Source organism: Onychostoma macrolepis, chromosome 20, assembly GCF_012432095.1.
Source record: "Onychostoma macrolepis isolate SWU-2019 chromosome 20, ASM1243209v1, whole genome shotgun sequence".
NCBI lineage: Eukaryota > Metazoa > Chordata > Actinopteri > Cypriniformes > Cyprinidae > Onychostoma > Onychostoma macrolepis.
Genome location: NC_081174.1, coordinates 18,647,747 through 18,665,833, shown reverse-complemented (window position 1 = coordinate 18,665,833; position 18,087 = coordinate 18,647,747). Strand labels below are relative to the sequence as shown.

The following is an 18,087-nucleotide window of genomic DNA, read 5'->3' as shown; positions in this document are numbered from 1 at the left end:
AGAACACAGTTAGCTGACTACAGGGCTCTCAAGTCTCACGCAATCGGAGTGAGACTCACGCAATTCAACCAGTTCACACGCTCTCACGCCACACCTTGTATTTCTCACGCTGAGAAGGGATAACTTGTCCCGCTACAATTACTATACAATTAATATACCATTAAAAGATGATGGAAAACTGAGGTAAGTTTTCTGCCGAGTTCATAGCTCTCTCGACTCTGTAGTTATAGAGTTAAATGCCACCTACCAGCCAATCAGAAATTAGGATGTTGTTGTTCCGTTTAAATTACGCGATTCTGCCGCAAGCGGGTTCGTTACTAAGCAACATGGATGCGCGCGCGCACGTGGAGTGTAAATTGGAAGAGAAAGATCCGATGAATGCTGTGTAACCCCTTCATTTTTTTTTCGATTTTAAGATTCCTCTACGAAATCACTTGCCTGTGAAAAGATAGTGAATTCGCGCTAAAGTATTATTGATGCAGTCAAAAAAAAAAAAAAAAAAACTCTCCAACTGTTTTGCAACCAGAAGCTTTAACTTAGCTTTGGCTTCCTGAAAGGAAAGTACTAGAGATGTTATAACAATTGGTGAATCTGATAAAAGACAGACAAATTCATCCAAATAAAATAAATTGTTTTACATATTTAAAAAAGGATCAAAAATACAAAGAAATTTGGCCCCAAACATGCCAACTGAACAGCAGTGCTCAATGTACATACTGTACACACACAGTAGGATTACAGAACTTGTCCTGAACATGTATGTCAAGCTCTCTCTCTCTGTGTGTGTGTGTGTGAGAGAGAGAAAGAGAGAGAGAGAGAGACATTTCACATTTCAGCTTATGATTTTATTTTTTTCTGTTGTGTTTGTTGCACATCTTGATGACAGGGGTAGGGGGCTCCCATATAAAGCACTGAGGCTTCCCCAAATTCAAATTCAGATGCAGTGTTTTCCATGGTGGGTTTGAACAAAACCAAAACTAGAAACAGTTTGCTCTGGATGGAACGCTATTATCATGACAGTGCTTTATGTGGGAGTCCTCTACCCCTGTCATCAGGCATCAAAATGTGCAACAAACATTTACAACAGAAAAAAAGAAACATAAGCTGAAATGTGTTCTCTCTCTCTCTCTCTCACTCTCTCTATCACACACACACACACACACACACAGTTTGACATACATGCTCAGGGTAAGTACTGTAATGTATATGTGTACAGTATGTACATTGAGTACTGCTGTTCAGTTGGCTCGTTTGAGGCAAAATTTATTTTTATTTTTGATACATTTGTATTTTTAAATACATAAATCTTTTTATTTTATTAGAATGAATTTGTCTTTCATCAGATTTACCAAATGTTATAACTTCTATTTGTGCTGGTCAATTATGAACAATAGGTAAAATTGAACTGCTAGCAAAAACTTGGGTGCTGCAAATATTTGAGTTGCTCCTCCCCTTTGACGTGCCCCTCCCCTTTGAATGACTCTTCCCCTTTGTGTGGCCCCTCCCCTACTCTCACTCCAAACTTTCGATATAACTTGAGAGCCCTGTGACTAGCTGTATAGGATTGTGTGCTACACTAACATATTACTTCACAGGCATTACTGGCTTGTATTTTTACATCCATAATATTATAAATTGACAGTTTATTGCTGGTCTGTCGTTTTACAGTGTAATTTTTAAAGATTTCATATTATTTTAAGGTGAGCTTAAAGGGTACACAACGACGAAAATCACACAGCTTCAGTGTGACATCAATAAGAAAAAGTATAATTTCATAGATATTGTTAATAATAGTTGTCCATATTAAAATATGTATGAACTTAATACATGACCTAGACTATTTATTTAGCAAAAATCCTGTCATTTTAATAAATATTACATGAAATTTATAAAAAATTGTTGCTGCTCCAATTAAGTTCAGTGTGCTCTCTTCAAGCTCTTCCACACATCTATGTAAATACTTCATAAACAGACTTTATATATTAGACTTTAAATAGCCTAGATTTGCTTAGATAACACTTCATTATGAATATAGAACTGATCAAATTGAATGCCTTGTTGCTTGATTTTAGTGTCCTGTTTTTTTTGTGATTGACTTTGTACCTTCAAAAATATATATTTTTACAATTATTCTTTAAAAAGTTTCCTTAAAATAAACAATAATTTTTAATAAAACATGATGTGAGCTTAATGGGAACAGGGGTGTGCTTAAAGGGTACAAAAATGTAGCAATTAAGCACAGCCAGACTTTTTGAATTTAATGATGTATGTGCTTTTGTCATTTAAAATAAAATGAAATATTTTTGTGTGAGAGATTAATATTTTATTTTAACATAACTTTTTGTACTGAAACCAATATCTTGTGCACTAAAAATGTCTCAGTGTAGATGTTGGTGAGCTTAATAGGTACGTTTACCCTAGTCGTTCAGTTCAGTTCCGTACACACTGCATAGAATTTCTGTAAATGCGGTTGTCACTACCTGTATTTTTTGGAAGTTAATGCGGTTGTCGAATGCGGTTGTCACTCCCGTATTTTAGTGAATTATGTGTGTACAGAATGCGATTAAGGAGTAAAAGGTGAATTGACAACCGAATTTAGCTGCAGTGTGTACGTGGCCTAACTTAATCTCTAGAACTGCTCTGAGAGTCACTTCATGAGCATTTTACCTTTTCTTTTGAGAAAAAATATTGTCATATTAAATATACAGAGAAACTTAAAGGTCTTCACAACAATCCATCAAAATAAAAGTTTGGTTTAACTTGAATAAACTGTGACAGAAATATATTACTTAATGTAATGATACTACTACTAATAAAATTATTAATAAAACATTATTTTTAATAAATATTTACCAGAAACATTATTTAACAATTTATTTACCAGAAAAATGTAAATACACAGCACAGTATGTCTGAAAAAAATTAAAAAATAATTTAGATATGCTTTTGATTATTAAAATGTTATGAAACCTTTCAAATGGAATCCAGAAAATTACTGGAAAACACAGAATTTAGGAAAAATAAAACTAAATCTGAGAAAAAAAAGTATTTCATAGGGCCTTAAACTTTTAATAATTGCTGTTAAATTGTGTACGTTTCATGATTGTAATTAATTAGACATGCTTTTTTGATTCATAAAATTTAAATTAACAACTAAAAGAGGAGTCTAGAAAAATTAAAATGGAATCCAGAAAAATTTGGAAAAAATAAAAGGGCCCTATAACCACTGGACCACCACATACCATATACTGTAGATTTTAGTGATGTTTGTACATTTTATCCATGTATTCATTTAATTTTTAATTGATCATTTATTGTTAAAAAAAAACTTAAAAAACTAAAAAAAAATCTTACTGACCCCACATTTGTTAATGGTATAGTATTGTTTTTTTGGTGAGGACTAAACTTATTAACGAATAGAGTTTAATGTAAGGTAATGTAGGCTTATTTGTTTACATCAGATGTTGGTTTGGCATCTGTATTATGTTACTAGGCACTCGACTGCTTTACTGTCAGAGTGACAGAGTTCCTGTTGTCGTTCTTCAGTTTTAGCATAGCTTAGACAGCAGAACTAGACAGCCCACTTTAATTAGCATAACTCAAGCCCAAATACACACAGGCTATTATGTGTGTATTCAGAATGCTGGATGTTCTTGCTAGCTCTCATCTCATTAACATGTCTTAAACCTGATGAATGAAATATAAAATATGAACTTACACACCGTGACTGTGTTAAGGAATTGTTACAGCTCTGATGGTGTTCATCAGAACCATGGCAAGCATCAGCTAGGATTAATGTGATGCATGAGCTGGCACACAAGAAAAGGAAACGCAAATGAGACAGAAATCAATATTTTCCTCCTCACAGAGAATGAGGATGTGCAGAGATTGATTGTGGATTCTAATGACATAAGTGTCTCCACTCTTCTTCCTTTCCTCCAGTGACAGTTTTGAGGTAATTTAGCTGTTACATCATTAATTAATTTAAACTTATTATGACCTGTTTTTTTGTATCTGTAGCTATTTTATTTGTAGCAATTTTATTTTATATTTCAAGTGTTTAGCTATTGATAGCTATTTTAGCATATTAAATATTGTGTAACTGAAATGTGAATTTTTAGAAATCTTTCTCATTTCCCTTTTTAATATGTGACTATAAGTAATTAATTTCTAGATTAATTTCCCTAAAAAGTGTAAAAACTGGGGCGCTATCAAAAAATTGCTCCTTTTAAGCTTCTCAACCAGCCTGACACAGCAACAGAGGCTCAGCCAATGGTGTATGTTTCGGACGGGATTATTTCTTTGGCTGGCCAATAGCAGGTAGGGGGAGTGGCTAGGAAACCTGTTTGAAAACAGACCTTATTTTTACTGTGCCGTTTGGTGATGTTGGTTTCACAGAAATGACATACTTCAGTTTTAAGTTGTGTTAAGGTTTTGGGACTACATTGAGTGAAAGTGTTTGGAGTGTTTTTGCTTTTAAGCATACGTTAAATTCATTGTTTTTGTCTTGACAGGATGATGAGGTGGTGCTGCAGTGTGTCGCTGCCATTCAGAAGGAGAATCGCAAATTCTGCCTTTCAGCAGAGGGACTCGGCAACCGCCTGTGTTATCTAGAGCCCACATCAGAGGCGAAGGTAAAGCCCCATGTGTTCTGAGAAACTAGCTAATCACTGCTTCAATATCCATAAACCTTCCCTCACAACCCACAATGCAGAGATTGAAGCAAAGCAGTTTAGAAAACAGCTTTAGACAGCTAAAATATACAAGTGCATAATTTTAGTATTACACAATATGTTTTTCGTACAGTATGCTGATTAAGGAATACTTTAAACACTGTACCTCTTTATGTGTAAAGAAAATTGCATGGTTAAAAATACATGTAGAGTGAAGCAGGGAGACTTACACATATTTGCCTTTGATATGTTGTCCTCTAGCAATACATCAAATTAATGGCAAGAGATTCGTGTAGTTGAAAACCATGGCAACAGCAATTGATCGTAGTGCTCTGCACCATATTTTCTATGCATCAGGAGGCAAGGCAGTAGAAGATGTGTGGGCATCTCTGTGGTTATGTGCGGTGTATCTACTGAGCCTGACCTTCTTCGTACATTGTAAAAATGAAGGTGGATAATGATGATAATCTTTTTATTATCATATAAAGTATTGGTCTTCTTCATGCATATCTATAAATGAATCCTTATGGATTCATGTGTAATGCATAATGGATAACCCTCAGTGACACTGAGACATCTGCTGTAATTGCTTGAGTGACGTAGAAGATAAAACTGTCAGCCTTTACCATCATGGTTTACCATCTCCCTGGTCTCTCAGATGTACATTTAAAACTATAAATAGAAAGGCATTTTATGTAAAACACATATATATAGAGGTTAGGGTTCATATATATGGGTCATAATCAAGGTCATTAAGTTTTTATTGTTGAGTCTCATGTGTGCAGTTTTCATATAGGGATAAATTATGTGCTCGGTGTGGCTTTGAAGATATATAAATTATATTACACACACACACACACACACACACACACACACACGCGTGCACGTACATACAGTACATGTATCTACATGTACACTTTCAGAAATAAAGGTACAAAAGCTGACACTGGGGCGGTACCTTTTCAAAAGGTACACTTTTGTACCTATTAGGTTCAAATATGTACACTTTAAGTACTAATATGTACCTTTAAGGTACCTTTAAGGACCCTTTAGGTACAAACATGTACCTTTTGAAAAGGTACTGCCTCAGTGACTACTTTTGTACCTTTATTTCTGAGAGTGTATGTACATACATACACAGTATAATATGTATATATATATATATATATATATATATATATATATATATATATATTTAAAATAAATACATTTTATAATTATTTAATAATAATATTATAATGACTATATATACTACATATTACTGTTTTATATATATATATATATATATATAAATTACATTTTATTACATATTATATGTATTACTATTACATATACTGTATATAACTTATTAAAAATGATAAAATATGTATAAAAATAATTTCTAGGGTATCACATAATGTGTGAGTTACATTCCTTCGAGTGGAGCTGCGTAGAGGGATTTTTAACCTGACTGAGACATAATACTTCATAATATAGTATTTTCTCTTTGTATTTTATGGCTGCAGATGACTTTCCCCAGAGGCATCTGTCACTCTACTTAGCACATTCTCCCCACTCACATGTCATATTAAAACCTGAAAGGGCACTGGTCACCATAAGTCATGGCTGATTTCTCTTATTTCTCAACACAAAGAAAGATGTTAGTAGGAAAATGCTTTTAAAGTATACCCTCGGTAAGACTGTACATGATTCAGACTCTAGTTATCAGAAGGTGACAGAATGTTCACTTTCTCAGGATAGCTGAACCAGACATTCGAGGGGCTTTAAATAGCAGCCTGATAAACAGATGCAGGGTGGGAGAAGACTTCTCTAGACCAAAGGTGGAACTCACCACTTGCTAATGTTAATCCTTACTGGCCTCTCAAGCTAATCCTAATGAGCTAATCCTAATGAACACATATAGAAAACAGAACATCTGTTTGGGACTAATGAAGGGCTTTAATCTGTAAACCAATGATCTGAATTTCATCCATAATCAAAAAACAAATAAGCAACCACACCCACAATATCTCTCTCTCTCCACAGTATTTTCCTCCTGACCTATGCATCTGTAACTTTGTGCTGGAGCAGTCGCTCTCAGTGCGGGCTCTGCAGGAGATGCTCGCCGGGCAGAGCGGTGAAGGAGTAAGTAAACAAATCGCAGTCATTACAGGGTTACTATACTGAATATATCTAGACCTTTCTAATAAGAATACATTAAAACCTTTCACTTTTGAGTGCATTTCAATGTCAATAGGGAAATATAATGGTGCACTGTCATGGAAAGATGTCATGGTGTGTATATATTGCCAAAACTACTCCATTGACTTTAGTTCTTCTGCATACTATATGACCAACCGTAAGTAATCAAGAATGATGACACTGATATTAGAAAACTAGAATTCACACTGGCAGATCTGATTTGGAGAGTTTTATGAATTGGATGTTATTCCTCAGATGCCATAATTGCTTTAGATTTTCAACATGATAGTAATGCAAATCCTTTATCCCTTAATCATTTAAACATCTACTTACTAACAAATGCAGGTGAGGTATGTATTGTCATAAATGGATAAAATACTGTCATCTTTTTAATGTCTATGATAGTATGGTACCTCACCTTCTGCTTTGCATAGACTAATTATACCGCTCCATGTCTATTATGCTTTCAGTCACCTGTAGAAGGCGGAATTATTTTTTTTCTATTTCATAGTCATCATTTTTTAATAAAATGCACTTCACAATATACATTTTATTGAACTTATTTCAAGTGTTTTTGCTCATGGGTTGCCTCATCATTTGGCATCATTCAGTTCATTATATGTATTATCGAACCAATAAAAATGTTTGATTTTCATTTCTAAAAAGAGTGGGGTTTAATTAATTAATTTGGTGAGACATAATGAATTGAATGTGCTAAAGTGGCGAGGATTTTCCAACTGCCTTTTTAATCATATCTGTATCTTTGTTCATCGTTGCAAGAATCCTGATCATGAGCAATGGGTATGTTGACAATTTGTTGACCAAAGAGTATGCATGAATGTCAATCTGAATTATGTAAAAAATATTTAACTTACATAATTATACCTACTGCTCTCTTTTAAGCATCCCAACCACTTCTTTAACTAAACTGGATTTTTAAGTGTGCTTAAAACTCAGTCATGGCATAACCCAACTAATAAAGTTCACAATGCTAACCCTGTCAGAGAATCAAGGTCTCTCTCCTTTATCTCAGGCTTGTCTCCCTCTATCCATTTTTATGTTATGACTGAGAGTGTGAAAATGTTCCTGTAGCCCAAAGAAGACGAATTAACTTGTCAAATCTAGAACTTAGTGGCCCTGAATTATGCAAATCCCAGAATAAAATCTACTGGCTAAGCATGTTCTACACAGGGCCATTTGAATGCTTTATCTGCCCTCCCTTCAGCACAAAATGGCATGCTCGATATTTTATTTCATGTTTATTTTTTTACTGCAGCATTTTGAAATGAGATTGTCACAGCACATATTTTATTGGCTCGGTGCTGTGTATCTGTTGCGCTAACATTAATGTCTAGGAGAGAATGAGTTCTGTTGGAAAAGCATTATGCTGCAGAGTTGCATACCATACAGTACTTCACTGTAAAAATCCCTACAGATGTCTGTCATTTATTTAATGAATTCACTGTTTAATACGTTTTTTGTGTTGATTATTTGTAGTTTGAGATGTGAACTGTTTCTACTTGCATTTGGACTCTAACACTCTCAAATTTCAGGAGTACCAATGACGAGGAAATGATCTGGAATGCTGATTCCAGAATGAATGTTTCTTGATATGTGCCATAATTTTTGGTTTCTTCTTTTGATGTTTTGCTGCTTTTTTTTTAGCTCAGAAGTAGTATACTGTACCATTCTACTTTCGGAATGTACTATATACTACCATTCAGATGTTTGAAGTCAGATCAAAATTGACTTTTGCATTGTTTCAAAAAATTCTAATTCAAATAAATGCTGTTCCTTTGAACATTCTATTGTTCAAAGAGTTCTGAAAAAACATATATATGTTGTGTTTTCAACATTGATAATTGTAAGAAATCTGAGCACCAAATGATAAAATAATTTCTGAAGGATCTTGTGACACTCAAGAGTAATGGCTGCTGAAAATTTATCTTGGCATCACAGAAATAAATTACGATTAAAAATATATATTCAAATAAAAGTTATTTTGTAATAAATTGTAATAATAATATTTCACAATTTTGCCGTATCATTGCTGTATTTGTGATCAAATAAATGCAGCTTTAGTGAAAATAAGAGACTTGTTTCAAAAACATTAAAAAATCATACCGACCCCAAACTTTTGAATGGTAGTATATGTTCAGGTTTTTTTTTTTTAATACATCAGGATGGTTTCTTTGGGATCTTTTTTTTTTGTTATCAGCAGTCCAGAGATCTTGCCATTTTTAGTAGGCTGTCAACTTGAAACTCTCTAGAAGTGGCAGTTTCTGGTTAAATGTGCAGCTAAACTGTGCAATATCACAGTGACTCAGCCAAGGACTGTTGTTTATCATCTAATGTTTCAGCAAGACAGCAGGCATAGTCTTACAGCAACAGCTGGGAGTAGGGAACACAAGTTTCAACTTTCCTCTTTGTCAAAGTCATTCGTTTTTGGACTCTCAGTGAGGAGTTCAGATGAAACAGTCCGATATTGTGGTCAAATGTGGCAGTGATTATTATGGTTGATCATGAAAGATTATCACCAGCTGCAGACTTTACCTGAGGTTCTACATTATAAATATCTTTTTAATTAAGAGAAACATCTTTTTTCCCTATGCACTCAGAGGCTTATAAGACGGGTAAGTATATTTACTCTGTTCCTCTCTTTCTTTTTTCTACACACTCCTAACATTTCCTCATCTACGGTACAACAACGAAATTTTGTTCTCGTTCAAACAACTGAACGAGAAATTTCCTTTTAACATCCGTCCAGCATGTTCTTCCCAGTGCAAATGTTTCTGATTCAGTGACTTTTTATTTTAACAGTGACCGTTCTGTCCACGTCTCTGAACCCTTGCCTTGAGTTGCTAACAACATTTTACTCTCTCTTCTGTAGGCAGCACAGGGAGGTGGACATCGGACACTGCTCTACGGTCACGCCATCCTCCTTAGGCATTCCTTCAGTGGAATGGTGAGAATGCGCCACACAAATTGAAGCCAGTGGGGAGAAGGATTAGGCAGCCTGTCACAGCTTACGACTCACACACATCAACTTCATGATCAGTGGCTCCCTACAGTATATAGAGAGTAGATGGGGAGAAGTGAAAATGCTTTGAAATCACAAATGACAGGATGGCTTATGTTTTAATGGGATAATTATGTGTTTATATTATCGATAAACATTAAGTATAAAGCTTGAAGCTTACTGAACTTGGTCCTCTGGGGGTCTTTACCCGTGATGCAGTGCTGCAGTGTATTGAAACCTTATTTGTCATAATTTGTTAGTAGAATTTACACTTGTTTCTTTGTTTTCCCATAGTATCTCACATGTCTAAAGACTTCCAGGTCTCTGACAGACAAACTGTCTTTTGATGTTGGCCTTCAAGAGGATTCAACTGGTAACAACATCAGTGTTATTTTTTTTATTAATATTTTGAAATAGCTTTTATTTTTATATTTTAATTTTATTAAAAAAAAAATCATTTCTATTAGCTTCTTTTTTATTTCAGTTTCAGTAATAAACAAAATTGTTAACAATAACACAACTGAACAACATCACATTTAAAATATGCAATGCACTTTATAGGTGGGCTTCATGGGACTACATCAATAAAAAGAAAAAAATTATGCATTTTTCATTTTTGAATGAATTATCCCTTTCAGGCCTATTTCTGGCTGTGATTGACATTTGAACCGTAGGTAACAGATGCAGTGCTAGGGCTACTTCCCAAGCTTTGAAGAGATCCAAAATTAAACATAGATATCTTACTATTTTTGTGTATTGTGTCACTCAGAATAGAGGAACATGAATATCAGTATCAACATCTAAGTTCGTAAACACCAGAAAGGTCTTATAGGTGATCTCAGTTCATCAAGGTCAAAGGCTGATTGAATCATTGACAGCTGTAGGACATTGATAACCTGTCTCGTTATTTACATCTGATCAGTTTCCTCTAACTGATGATTTGTACTATCAAAGGGGAAGCTTGTTGGTGGACAATTCACCCGGCATCCAAGCAGAGGTCAGAGGGTGAAAAGGTACGCATTGGAGATGACCTCATCTTGGTCAGCGTGTCCTCTGAGAGGTACCTGGTGAGTACCTGGTTTGTGTAATGCAGCAATTTCCATACAATACCACGTCATAGTGAGCATGTCTTTCAATCTCCACTAAAACACAGTATAAACAGTCCATCCAAATACAGTATATTCCAAGTCTTCTGAAGTCATATGATAGTTTTGTGTAAGTAACAAGACTGAATTTCTCTCATTCAGAATTCACAAATGGTGTGTTAGTTTTTAATGTTGTTTATTAACGTTTTAATACTTTTGGGAGCTTGACAGTCTTTACAAACTGCCATTGTGCCATCTATTCCTTTAATGGATTCAGGCCCCCACAGTCAGCGTTTAAAATTTCTCAGATAAACTTTTAACATAAATGCAAATGGTAACATAGACTTAGTCTCTAGACAAAAAAAAAAAACTAAAAGGAAAAGTTCTCATTATAATTTCATTTGTGTCTGGCAAGATGGCTTTGCCCAGATGTGCTGACAGTTAATATACCTCTTTCATACAGAGGGAGACCATCAGGTTTAATCAAGTAAGTTGTCATGGTGACGTGCTCAGCCTTCCAACAGAGCGCTGAGTTCCTCTAGATGTACAGGAGGAGAATCGACGCACTGAGAGACAAAAAGGAATTCAGAAATACAGGATTATATTTGACTGACCAGGTGCAAATTATGGGTAACTTGGGCGGTCTAAATCCCCTAATAAAGGTTTTAAACCCAACAAAATTGTTTGTGTTTTTATGAAATATACTACTGTACACAACAATTTAGCTAACAATAGCTATTTTCTATTTTAATTCCTGTGATGTTAAAGCTGAATATTCAGCATCCTTTACGCCAGTCTTTAGTGTCACACCGATCCTTCAGAATTCATTCTAAAATGCTGATTTGCTGCTCAAAAACATATTATTATCAATGTTGAACAGTTGTGCTTCTTAATATTCTTGTGGAAACCCTGGTAGATTTTTTTGAATAGAAAGTCGATGAATAGAAAGTTCAGAAGAACAGTTTAAATAGAAATATTGATAGCAATGTAAATGTCTTTACTGTCTCTTTTGATCAATTAAATGCATCCTTGCTGAATAAAAGTATTAATTTCTTTAAAAAATCTCACTCATAAACATGAATGGTACTTTGTACATTTCAACGAATATAATTTGACACATTACATAAGTCCTTTCAAAATTCCTCAGAAATAGTTCAAATAATTAACTGAAGTCTCTTGGAACGGACTGCAGAGCTGCTCATGAAGAGAGTTAGTGTTTGTAGTCCTGGGAAAGACAGTCCCTGTTTGTGTTTTCTAGACAGTAATCTTTTAAAAACAGATTTGTAACTCAGCTGCTGACAACACAGACAGGCTGGCAGCATCAAGGCCACATGCCAGTATCTCTTTTCCTGTTCTCCTTTTCTATATCTCTTTCTCTCTGTCTCCCTTACTCGCTGCCTTCCTCTTTTTTAGATTCTACAAGTTTATTCAAGCAAAAACACACATGCATAGGTAGTTTGGTAAAACACTTGTGTCTTTCCCTCTTTTGTAGCACCTCTCCATCTCCAATGCAAGTATTCAAGTGGATGCTTCATTTATGCAAACACTGTGGAACGTTCAGCCTACCTGCTCCAGAAGCAACATGGAAGTGGGTGAGTTCAAAAATCAAAATGTATTACTTTTGTCTTGCTGTACTAGTTTTAAGAGCACAATTGATATTAGGAATTGTCTCACTGTTCCCTTGTCTCTGTAGGATTTCTTCTGGGTGGGCATGTGATGCGCTTGTTCCATGGGCACGACGAGAGCCTCACCATACCAGGATCCGAGCAAAGCCAAGAGCAACAGAGGTGAATCTATCTATCTATCTATCTATCTATCTATCTATCTATCTATCTATCTATCTATCTATCTATCTATCTATCTATCTATCTATCTATCTATCTATCTATCTATCTATCTATCTATCTATCTATCTATCTATTGATCTGACATGACATTATGACATTATTTCCTATAGAGTGGTGAACTATGAGACCGGCAAAGGAGGGTCCAAGGCCAGGTCTTTATGGAGACTGGAGCCTCTTCGGATAAGGTGAAATCAAACACTTACTTACTTTCTTTTGTGCATGCACACACACACAAACACACACACACGCACCCTTTGGGTTGCAGTAAACTGCAGTAAATTTTTGATGACCCAGACTTGTTGTTCCTCCTCTGTCTTTTCCAATTATGCCCAAAAGGGTAGTTCAAAGTCAGGTCAGTGAGCAGTGCATCTAATCCATGACTGTTAGAAAATCGAAAAATGTCCTAATCTTCTGCAAAGGCCTGTTGATTGATTAAGCATTAAAATGGTTAACAACTCATATTTCATGGATTGTGTGGAAAATGAAAAAGATGCATTCTCACAGGGGAGTCTTTTTCTTGAATTGTAGCTGGAGCGGGAGTCACATCAGATGGGGTCAGCCCTTCCGCCTCCGCCATCTCTCCACCGGTCACTATCTGGGCCAGACAGAGGACAATGGCCTGATACTGCTGGACAGAGAGAAGTCTGACACCACTGCAACAGCCTTCTGTTTCCGGTCAAGCAAGGTTTGATCCATTTATTTTAAAGTTGTCCATAGATTAAAATAATAGAAGTTAAACTCAACCGACAGCATTTGCAGCATGATGTTGATTACCAAAATTTATTTTGATTGGATTACATTGAAGTGAATGGGCCATTAGTAAACGTTAAAGTACCCACTGTTTCAAGACACAATATAGTGTATGTGTTAAAACATATGTAGTATTTAAAAAATTGTTACCTTTTCTGTATAAAGTTGCATCCAGTTTTAATATTTTAGAAAATTATACCCTAGTATAAAGTGATATATATAAAATACATTTATTTCATACTAAGTATAGTTCAAATCTATTAACATATTTAGTGACATATTGCTCGAAACTTACTGTAAATAATAAAATTATAATTCAACTTTATTTGGAGTGCTACTTGTGCACAATGCATATTTCTTATTATTAAGCCTAAAATGTGTTTTAATGTCACTGTTGCCTTGCCTTGCCTTAGTTCCACTTTAGCACAATCAAATATACTTAAATATAATTATATATGTTTATACTAGTATAGTTGGACCTCAGCACAACTTGTGCACAATTAACGTACATTAAGCACAAAATTAGTTGTTCCAATTTAGCAGACTTTAAGTATACCAAAAGTACAATTGCAGGGTATTTTTATAAAGTAAATAAATATGTAAATGTATTTGTAGTATACTTAGCATGAAATAAATGTTTTTCAGATACATTTTAGTATATTTATTTTTCACTAGTGTAAGCTTCACATTTTTGTTGTTAAATTCTCCCCAAAAATGTCCACTGTAAATCCTGATTTTTACTTTCAATTTTTTATTTTTTTGCCATTTAACATTATGACTCAGCAGCTTAACTTGTACTGAACCAGTAACATTCCTTAAATTTAATGAAAAAATAAGTAAATCAGATGAATCGATGACTTTCAGAGCTACACTGCATCAGCTGTTGGACAAATTGGCTTGATTAGATTGTAGCCCTTGCTAGTCAGTGCTTAGAGTCTGTAATCGCTACATCTGTTTCCCAATTACTAATCCTCGGTGCATTATTACTGTATATTGGAGTTTCATTAGCCTTCCTCTGCTGCAAGAAGCCGAGGGGTCACAAACCCAGCTGTCCTACTGTCTATGTGATCACTTAAAATTGGCTCACAAAATTATTGACTGTGACTGTCCAAACTGAACAGATGACAATAGTTGGCACAGCAAAGGCAGGACTCATGCGATTTGTCTTTCCCTTCGCAGGAAAAGATTGACTCCGGCCCAAAGCGTGATATTGATGGTATGGGCGTCGCAGAGATCAAATACGGCGATTCAGTCTGCTTCATCATGCATGTGTCCACGGGCCTGTGGTTGTCCTACCAGGCGCCTGATGCCAAATCTTCTCGCCTGGGACCACTGAAGAGAAGGGTAAGAGACAGTGTCCTTGTGGTCACGATTACATGATTACAACAACATTGAATGGCACGTACATCTTTAATGACATCATGTGCTGTAAGTTATGATCCCGTTAAAGATTATGGGGCTCACAGGATGGTCTAATGTTAGCTCAAGCTTAACCGCAGTGGCTTCTGTGTAGAGTGTAGGATATACGAGGCCATGGTTTAAATGTGATAATGAGGTAGGCATGGTGACAGTGTGTTTTTGGGGAGTGGTCAGGATTACACGTTCACATGGACTGCACATCTTTCCAGCGCAGTGGTATGCAGCTTAACTCTGGGCTAAAGGCCAGAAAAAGCATGCCACCTTTACGCACAGCCCAGGGAGCCAAAGTCGTAACTTTGGTGACACTCGATTCGATTTTCACTTCGAAAATATTGAACCACTCTTTCATTTTTTGTAGCTTATGAAGTCTGCTGGACAGACTCTGCCATTCATGTGAAGAGGAGGTGCCAAGTTGAAGATAAAACCCCAAGACAATCTGTCCAATTGCTATAGAAAAGAACTGATAAATACAGCTTTTAGAATGTGCATTAATCACAAAACATTAAGCAGTATTTTCAAAATGGTTAATAATAAGAAATGTTTCTTGAGCATTAAATCAGCATATTAGAGTATTTTCTGATGGATCGTGTGACACTGAAGGCTGCTGAAAATTCAGCTTTGCCATCACAGGAGTGAATTACATTTTTAAGTATATTAAGATAAAAACAGATATTTTAATTTGTGATAATATCTCATAATATTACTATTTTAGCTAAATATTTTTTTTCAAATAAATATGACATTGATAAACATATAAGACTTTTTAAAAAGCTTGTTGACTTCATTCTTTTGAACAGTAGTGTATTATAGCAACATTGGTGGTGGATCGATGTGGGATTTACAAATACAGTATCTGCAGAGCAGGGTAATCATAATCTGATATACTGTGGTGTACAAATTAAAAATCTGGGATGCAAAATTGTATTTAAACATGAAAAATAAACAATATTACAAGGTAAAATAAAAAAAATTATAATTCAGATTCTGCAATAATATCTAGGTCAGATGTTCATTATTAAGCAAAAAACATTTACAAATATTAATACTCTGAAATTCAATTAAAACTTTTATGGTTCGAGATCAGTTCCAAGTCAGCTGTTCTGCTTGCAGTCAGTGTTAATGTACATTTACGATGTGTGCAGGCTGTCCTGTCTCTTGAGGGCCATATGGATGACGGGCTGACTCTGCAGCTTTGCCAGCATGAGGAGTCCCGGGCGGCTCGCATCATTCGTAATACCACTCGCCTCTTCACTCAGTTCATCAGGTACAGCAGACCCAAAGGCTCAAATGCAGCCTAGTGCTATACAAACGTTCGTCCTATCATAAATGAATGCCATTTGGAACAAGAACACTGCAAGACTAGTGCATTATTAAATTTCTGATGTATCAAATAATTATTGAAATAAATATTTCTAATTTGAATATTATTTTCTTTGTCTCAGGGGTCTGGATGGTTTGAATGGGGAGAAGACTACAGAGGTGACACTGCCTGTGTGTGAAGTGCTGCAGACACTAAACGACCTCATCGAGTACTTCCAGCAGCCTGACTCTGAGCTCGAACATGAGGAGAAACAGAGGCAGCTCCGATCTCTCATCAAGCGCCAAGATCTCTTCAAAGAAGAGGTTAAATACAACTCAAATGTGTCATATTAGACTCATAATAATTTGTGCAAATGTACAGGCTGACACTTATTATGATTATTTTAGGGAATGCTAACCCTGGTCTCACACTGCATCGATCGTCTAAATGTGTACAACAGTGCCGCTGAGTTCGAGGAGTTAGCAGGCGAGGAGGCCGGTGAGGCCTGGAAGGACATTCTCAACCTCCTCTATGAGCTTCTGGGTAAGAATTCAATCACTCGTCCACAGCCTTCAGCTGTTCACCGAGGGTGATGATGGAGAGACACGACAGTTATTAGAGGCAGTTAAACAGCAATTCTATTCTCTTTTATCACCCTGTTGTTGACTCCCAGCCTGATTTATGGAGGGCAAACGTACAGTTAGAAAAAGTGGACCTTGTTCAAGATATTAAAAGTTCAGATCGAAGCAAAATTGCTTTAGAAATCTTATATGAAGACCATTTCATTTCTGCTACTGTTTCAATTTTTCTCCTGAAGCATTTTTTTAATACTACTTCAATATATAGAGTGCAGCAGAGACCAACACAAAAGTTAGCACCATCCTGGTTCCCTTGGCAAAAAGCCAATAGGATTTTTTTGTTTATTGGCTTTTGGATTATTGCAGAAAATGAACTCTGTGAGAAAAAAAGTTTATATTTCTTACTTGTTTTGGTGATCAAGATAACGCAAACGAAAACTTGACCTTTAAAGCCTAAATACTAGAAGTAAAATGCTAAAGTTAGGCCATAAACACCGCATATGCATTATTTTAATGTCACCACCATTAAGTTTGTGACATTTTAAAATCTAGTAGTCTAGTAATAGTTTGCTAGAATGCAATTATAAGGCTGTAAAAGTGTAGATTAGTTTTCCTGTTTGATGTGATAATGTTTAGGGCCAGATTTACTAACTCTTTTGGTGCTAAAATAATACTGTCAGGATTTTATTCAATTGCGCTCTAACACTAATTTGCCCTTTTTAATAAATCTGGCTCTTTATGTTCCTGACATCTTCTGTAGTCCCATTTAGCCAGTTGTTAGAGATGTAAAAATCGTGAGTGGGTATTTCTGATATATTTGATATTGTAGACTAAAATATGAAAATATGACCCATTCAAAAAACATTGGCTTTGGGACGATGGAACCGGATGAAGTTTCTGAACGTTTGAATTTTGTTTGAAATGTTAACATCGCATGAGGATCCAGTGAGCGTGAACGCTCTCCTCGGTTCACCTTGACTGGCTTGGCATTTATCAGAGCCCCCATCGAGGCTCGTTCTGAATTTTGCTCGCTCAGAGTCGTTGAGGTCACCCTCGAGAGGTGCCGTGCTGAGTCTGTCTGGCAACAGTAGCATGATACATTATGCTGGTGACAACAGCCGGTTTTTAACATCTCCATACGGATGCGTTTGCCGCCTCAGGAAACAGCTCTTTTCGGGGTGTTTGGGCTTCAAAACTGCCAAGACAATCTCTCCATAAAGTGCCTTTAGCCCTGG

General features: G+C 35.7%; 1 protein-coding gene across 6 annotated transcripts in view; it reads left to right on the top strand.

Annotated features, from left to right (window-relative positions):
* The window catches only part of ryr3 (ryanodine receptor 3), a 90,881-nt gene that overhangs the window by 18,557 nt on the left and 54,237 nt on the right, over nucleotides 1-18,087 (top strand). For 4 of the 6 annotated variants that reach the window (XM_058757104.1, XM_058757100.1, XM_058757101.1 and 1 more), the window contains exons 2-15: nucleotides 4,515-4,634; nucleotides 6,699-6,797; nucleotides 7,635-7,655; nucleotides 9,745-9,819; nucleotides 10,168-10,246; nucleotides 10,828-10,940; nucleotides 12,451-12,550; nucleotides 12,652-12,745; nucleotides 12,916-12,990; nucleotides 13,334-13,490; nucleotides 14,735-14,899; nucleotides 16,117-16,238; nucleotides 16,417-16,597; nucleotides 16,682-16,817. In XM_058757104.1, coding sequence (XP_058613087.1) covers nucleotides 4,515-4,634; nucleotides 6,699-6,797; nucleotides 7,635-7,655; nucleotides 9,745-9,819; nucleotides 10,168-10,246; nucleotides 10,828-10,940; nucleotides 12,451-12,550; nucleotides 12,652-12,745; nucleotides 12,916-12,990; nucleotides 13,334-13,490; nucleotides 14,735-14,899; nucleotides 16,117-16,238; nucleotides 16,417-16,597; nucleotides 16,682-16,817 — 1,537 coding nt within the window. The remainder of the gene's footprint in view (nucleotides 1-4,514; nucleotides 4,635-6,698; nucleotides 6,798-7,634; nucleotides 7,656-9,744; nucleotides 9,820-10,167; nucleotides 10,247-10,827; nucleotides 10,941-12,450; nucleotides 12,551-12,651; nucleotides 12,746-12,915; nucleotides 12,991-13,333; nucleotides 13,491-14,734; nucleotides 14,900-16,116; nucleotides 16,239-16,416; nucleotides 16,598-16,681; nucleotides 16,818-18,087) is intronic. The other 2 variants (XM_058757102.1, XM_058757103.1) reach the window with 1 other exon arrangement.